The 6,835-nt window shown below is 41.9% G+C and overlaps 1 protein-coding gene across 1 annotated transcript; it reads left to right on the forward strand.

Annotated features, from left to right (window-relative positions):
* The first annotated feature begins 2,610 nt into the window (after positions 1–2,610).
* CD14 (CD14 molecule) lies at positions 2,611–6,351 on the forward strand. The gene is made up of 2 exons (XM_081872803.1): positions 2,611–2,844; positions 4,937–6,351. Exon 2 carries the CDS (start codon positions 4,947–4,949, stop codon positions 6,306–6,308), a length of 1,362 nt encoding a protein of 453 aa, XP_081728929.1. The 5' UTR covers positions 2,611–2,844; positions 4,937–4,946; the 3' UTR covers positions 6,309–6,351.
* Positions 6,352–6,835: the final 484 nt, after the last annotated feature.

Below are 6,835 nucleotides of genomic sequence, written 5' to 3' on the forward strand. Positions count from 1 at the left end.
CTGACCAACCATGTCGGTTCTGCACCCCCCAAAAAAATCCTGACTACGCCCATGAAGCAATGTAAGTTTCTTTTCCTTTTCCTTTTTGTGAACTTCAGTATCCCTGTGGCAAGAAAGGATATATTGTGAGGGTAGCTTATGATAGCCCTGCAGTGAAGCCTACTGTTAATGCTACAAGTCAAATATTTTTAGGGCGGGAGAGGTGGTTTGAGTTACAGACAAAACTCCCCCAAAGAAAGCACCCCACAGGTAGGTTGCAGCAAAGGCGTCAATCTGCTCATATTAATGCTTTGGTGGTGGGGAACATTGAAATAAAGAAGTACAGAAATAATGCTCTTTGATGGGACCTCTAAATAATGCTGGATGTCATACCAGCCATGGGAAAGAACTTAATATATGAAAGAAATAATGATATGTTAAGTTAAGGAATAGAGAATTATATTAGCATAGAAGAGGGGAATTTCGATGGTGAAATGGCTAAAATAGCTTAGGTTAACTGAAGCATAACGTTTTGACTGCTGATAGTAAGTAGAATTAGAAGGCTGAGGGCTTATCCACACTAGAGCAGCTTGTGAATCTGCACCGGCCTAAGCAAGGCATTTTGATAAAAATCATATACAAAGTCCAGTGTTCACCATTAGGATATACACATAGACAGTATACATTTGAAAAGGGACCCCACGTTATCTAACCTCAGCAACTGCTGGTTTAGTGTAATTCCTACCAGCTGATTGGCTTGATCAACCAGTTGATAGGATTGATTATAATCAATTATAATCAATAATTATTAGAATAATGTGTGTGTATCGAAGTATTGCTTATAAGAGTTGTACTTATCAAAAGATGAATAAAGCATCACAAAGGCATTTTGTGTCTGTCTTCTCTTGCAACTGTAACAAAAAATACCAGTGGTCACTGGCTGTATAAAATCCCTTTTTAGGACAATCAGGTACATCAACCATGACATGATGAAAGCTGGCGAAATCAGTATATATTTGGTGATCAAGAACCTGATTGGCTAACAGTAAAGGTAAAGGGACTCCTGGCCATTAGGTCCAGTAGTGACCGACTCATCTTGCTTTATTGGCCGAGGGAGCCAGTGTACAGTTTCCGGGTCATGTGGCCAGCATGACTAAGCCGCTTCTGGTGAACCAGAGCAGCGCACAGAAACACCGTTTACTTTCCCGCCGAAGCGGTACCTATTTATCTACTTGCACTTTGACGTGCTTTCGAACTGCTAGGTTGGCAGGAGCAGGGACCAAGCAACGGGAGCGCACCCTGTCGCGGGGATTCGAACCGCTGACCTTCTGATTGGCAAGTCCGAGGCTCTGTGGTTTAACCCACAGCGCCACCCACGTCCCCATGATTGGCTAATAACATCAGGCCAAACCCAGCAGCCAACTGCATGCAGGAGCCTTGTGCTCCACTGCAGGGCCAGCCTTGACAGTAGGCAGAGTGAAGTGGCTGCCTCAGGCACAGATGCTGGGCAATGTACAGTTGTGAGGTGTCTGAGGGGGAGAGAACTGGGTGTCCCATTGCCTGCCCAGTGACCCCTGAACAAACTTGCTGCCTTCATGTGTGCTGCCCTTTTTGCCAGTGTTGATGTGAAATTTAGTAGCTGTGTCTACTAGGACAACATTTTTCCTTCACCTCAGGGAGCAAAATACCTTCTTGGACAATGCAGATTAAATGGTAAAAAAACAAAACACCCATATTAATTTTTTTAACACACATGAATAGATAAGTGAGAAAGAACACAAACCACATCCTTGGTTGTTTCTTTTAGTTTCTTTGTGGTCATACTAGCCTAAAATTAATTGATTTATGTGGACAGCTCACTTCCCCACCCCAGAAGATTTTTAAAAAACCCCACAGGTCTGTTGAAACTGGAAATTCAAGTCTGTCCATTCCCCGCTCCCTCCTTATCTATGAAGGGAACATGATGGAACTGGTTGCCATCAATTCAACAGAAAATGCATATTCATTGCATGTATAGTCACTCACAATTTGTATGCTACAAGTGCCAGCTTGTATTTTGGCATTCCCTCCATGTTACTGAATTACATTTATTAACCTTTATGGGCCTTGATAAAAAACCAGATCTAGTATTATTTACATAGATCCTTATGAATTTGCATGAGTTTTATATACAAAGCATACAAATTGGTAAAAATGTAAACAAAAATAAGCTTAAAAGCACTATCAGAACGTTATCAGTACCGTACCACCAACATAAAAATTAGCACAGGACAGCCTAAAATCCAGTACAAAGCAGCACTCAGGAATGCGATTTCACTGTTTGCTTTTCGTACCACAATAACCACATGCTGTCTGCTCTGAATAGGAGCCAGCCTGGGGTTGAGTAGTCTGGTCTACTTATCTTGTTTTTCTGTAAGGTGATGGCTGGAATACTAACAAATACCAACTTCTGCCCAGGAGCTAGCCTGACTTTCAGGAAGTGTGTGCAGGATGGACATGTGGAAAACAATTGTAGCTGCTGGGCTACTTTTGACAATAATGCCTTCTGCCTGTTATTTTTCGGAAATGAACTTGAAAGTTGAGATCACTTTCCGATTCACTATTTCCCAATTTGGAGCTCTTTGTTATGTAATCTTCCTGTGTTGGAAGTTCCTCAAAAGGCTTGTGAAATTCTGCTAAAATAACTAGAAGCAGGTTGGGAGAAAGAACTCAGCTGGAAAATTAAAACTGAGTAATATCTGACCCTTTGCTGCTACTGAACACAACAGGACAGTTCCTAAGACAACGTGTTGTGTGTGGAAAGGAGCAGAAGGGTATCTGTGGCAGATCTGTGGCAGAAACGAGTCTCAACTTCCAGAGCAGTTGGTAGGTGACTTTTAGCTTTGTTGTTGAAATGCCATTTTTCTCCTCTTAAGCACTAGAGGGCCATTCTGGCACATGTACAGCACAATCCTGTACGTATTATCCACATATTTTCAGAAGTAAGCTCCGTCACTCGCCCGCCGTGTACAGTGGTAGCGTTCTTTCAGCTAAGTATGCAAAAGCATTTTGTGATTCTGACATACCTTGCTGGTAAAGAAATGTCATCTCATACGCTACACTACTTTCCAGTTCTATTTTAGCTCTGTGACCTACTTCTGAACATAGCAATAATTAAATAGATTTCAGTTCCAGGAGAGCACTATAACTGGCAGAATGCAAAAAACCCCACAAAAAAACCCCAGACACAAACATTATTATTTTCTAAGGATGAACTATACATAGTCAGTGGTGTGGGTCTTCCAGGAAAAATTGCACATGCAAATAGGGTGATTTGCATATAGTGATTATCTGATGCCCTTAGAGAGTTATTTCATTTAGCACGTTTACTTTTACTTGTACTGTATTTAGTAAAGAAAGCTATGAACTTTGATAGTGTCAAGCTTGTCTAATATTTAGTTGCAAGTGGCACCCATTGTTATTAAAGAACTTATGAAATGTAAACATTTCTGCAGAAAAATTAAGCCCTGGAAAATTTTGTGTCCCACATCACTGAATGCAACCATAAACCAACATCAAGTTGTAGCACAAGAGTGTCATTTGTGTCACATTTCTCTCAACAATAGGCTTGTTAGGAGTGTTTCCTTGGCTATGTGTTATTTGAAGTAAGATGGACAGGGCTGTGTCCCCTCTCTCTTTAATTGAAAGGATCTCCTCATTGCTCACAAACAACAAAACCCATCTCCTGTTTGTTTTGTTAAGTAGTGAGCAGCAGTTTCCTTGCCTACCCTCTTATTGAGACAAATGTCCCATTTCTGACTGCAGGTGGCACTTCATGAGACTGAATGCCTTTCCATGCAGAAAATAAAATCAAATAATCATTGTACATAGAAAACTTGTCTATCAGGACAAAGGGCTCTAGCTTCTCCCTGGGATGCTAGTTTTCTGTGTGAGGGAAGTTTTTGCACACATCGCTATTTCACATGGTGTGAGCCTGTGAGGTGTCTGTTTCGGCTGGAAATGCAGGTGGGGCTGAGCCAGGAGTGGAAACTGGCATAGTGGTGCAAGTAGCATCACAAGGCCAAACCTGCGCTGCGTCTCCATTATAGTTTCTAGAGGGGTGGAAGGGTATCTTTTTATCTGCGACAGCGGCAGCAAGAGTTCTGATCGTGGCAAAATGGAAGAGTAATGAAATCCCCTCTATACAAGATTGGATCCAAAAGCTGACAGAATATGCTAAATTAGACGGTCTATCAGAAAAAATAAAGAATAAATCAAAACAGGAATTTGTTTCAAAATGGGAGGTTTTCAAAGAATATTTGAAAAATAAATATAGTTGTTTAAATTCTGTAGCAGCATTCAAGGAACTTCAGTAATAGTTGCAAGGTAGATATAAGAAATTAGTTATATTAAGAAAAAGTTTAATTATGATAAAAGTGTGTATTGGCAATAAGTAATATGAAATTGAAATATGGAATAGACGGGAGGTTGGGTCTTTAGTGTTAAGACCAATATATGTTTTATTGTTTGTTAAGAAAATTATGTGTCTATGGTTATTACTGTGTGTAACTTGCTATTTGTGTTTTTGTGTTTTTTCTTTTTTCTTGTGTATCAATAATATATATATATATATATATATATATATATATATATGTCAAATGCCTCTTTTTCTAGAGGGAAGAGGCATTTGAGGCTCTCAGGTGCCATGCTACCTCTCCCATCCCCACTAGCAAAGGAATCCAGGATGATAAAATAGACAAAACCTCAGAGGTGTGTGGCATTACTTGGAGTACATTGTTCCCACTGACTTCCCATGTGATCTGTCAAATCCTGCAGCATTCAGATGGTTGCTGACACTTTAGGAAATAATGTTGTGATTTAACTATGACTTTTCTGGCATGTGCTTTTGTAAACCAATAAAATCTTTAACAATTTTTTTTTTAAAAAACCCCAGCAACTGTGGCTTTTCTCTTTTCAGGGTTTGCATCATGCTCAGAACTCAGGCCTTTGTGTTCTCCCTTCTCCTGGGACTGGAACTCCCCAAAGCAAAAGCCAACTGTAACTTTACAGAGTCCCTACGTCACTGTGTTTGTTCACTAGAGGCAAATAACTTCATTCAGTGCCTTCCAGCCACCACATATGAGCTTCGAGGAGGAAATCTGGAACAATTTGCAGGTTATTCTGGAATCAAGCCAAACTCACAGTTAATTGACATTCTGGAGGCCCTGCTAGTTCGCAAGCTCATATTTTCAGACCTCATTGTGCCAGAGGTTCTCGTGCCAGGGTCCCTGCAATTTCTTTCCTACACTCAGGTCTCAGCACTTGAATTTGTAAACTGTACTTTCCTTGGAGATGCTGACTGGAGCCTCTCAGGTTGGCGGGACCTGAAGGTTTCTTCCTTGCGCTTTCACAAAGTGACGGCTGCCCCCCTGGACAACAGACTGAACATGTCCCGCCTGAGAAGGTGGCTGGAGACCCTGCAGAATCTGACAGTTACAGAGTCACGAGTCACATCTGTCCCGTGCGAAATTAGCAAGATGTTCACAGCGTTGCATTTACTGGATGTTTCGGGAAACAATTTCCAGGACCAAACCATCAAGTCAACATTCTGCGAAGGGGTTTTCCCGCAACTCCAAATCTTAAAACTCCACCACAACAATCTGACCTCTTTTGAGACTGTGTGCAAGACTCTTGGCCATCTCAAGATGCTCACTCACTTAGACCTAAGTCAGAATAACTTTCAGTCCCGAGTCTTTTCCTCCTCCTGCACGTGGCCACATTCACTTCATATTTTTAATTTGTCCAGTACAGGGTTAGAGCAAATAGGCAGCTCTCTGCCACCCAACATTGAGATATTGGACCTGAGTGCCAATAACATTTTTACCCTTGACTTCTCACTCCCTGCCTTGAAAGAGCTCTACCTGTCCAAAAACAGGCTGCAAACTGTTCCCTCACTTGACAGGCTTCCTAGTTTGCAGGTCCTCAGTCTTGATCAAAACCACATCTCACAGCTTCCCAGCAATCATCTCATGCGTCTGCGGAGCTTGAAAGCTGGCCACAATCTCTACAATTGTTCTTGTTCCAGGGATATCCAGGAGTTAGCAGCAAAACCATCATTGCTGCCTGATTGGCCACAGGATTATACATGCCATTCCCCTCTCAATTACCAGGGCTCCCTGGTGAAAAATGCACATTTTTCATCACTGCGGTGCAAGGCTCTGGTCAGTCGTGGCTCAATATTCAACTTGCTGATATGCCTCCACCTTGTTTTTCTGTTTGCTTTCAGTGCTACAATTTCCGGACATTTTCTTTCAGCAATTCTGAACTGTTGGGACTCGTCAGGGAACTAAAAGCAGATCACAATTGATTGTGGCATAAATTAAGTGTAAGCTACCCGACTGGGCTAGATTTTAATTGTATTTGTACATTTTGTACTGTATTTTATGATACTACTATACACTGCCTGTGTGGAGTAGTGGTCAGAGGTGGGAGACAAGGGTTCAAATCCCCACTCTCAATGAAGTGCACTAGGTGAGCTTGGGCCAGTCACTATCACTCAGCCTAGCCTACCTCACAGGGTTGTTGCAGGGGATTAAATGAGGTGAGGGAGAACCATGAGCTTATTACAAGAAAAGCTGGGATATAAATGCAATAAAAATGCCTGCATAACAGGTGGTATATAAAAACCTTAATAAATAAATGTAATGGTTCTAGGGGTTGCTCGTGCGTAAATCGGCGCCACGCTTGGCTGAGTTACCTGGGTGAACCCTTTCTGTCCAGACAACCACCCATCCGTGGCTGTCTCAATCGCTGGCAGAATCCGTCAGTGGGCGTTTCTTGAACTTCTTCCAGCAAAGAAGCTCTTTGACGCCCAGTC

Source organism: Podarcis erhardii, assembly GCF_964252035.2.
Source record: "Podarcis erhardii genome assembly, chromosome: 8".
In the NCBI taxonomy this organism is placed as follows: Eukaryota; Metazoa; Chordata; class Lepidosauria; order Squamata; family Lacertidae; genus Podarcis; species Podarcis erhardii.

Excerpts from the sequence above, each read along its gene's own strand:
- CD14 (XM_081872803.1), top strand. The coding sequence starts at position 4,947 with ATGCTCAGAACTCAGGCCTTTGTGTTCTCCCTTCTCCTGGGACTGGAA.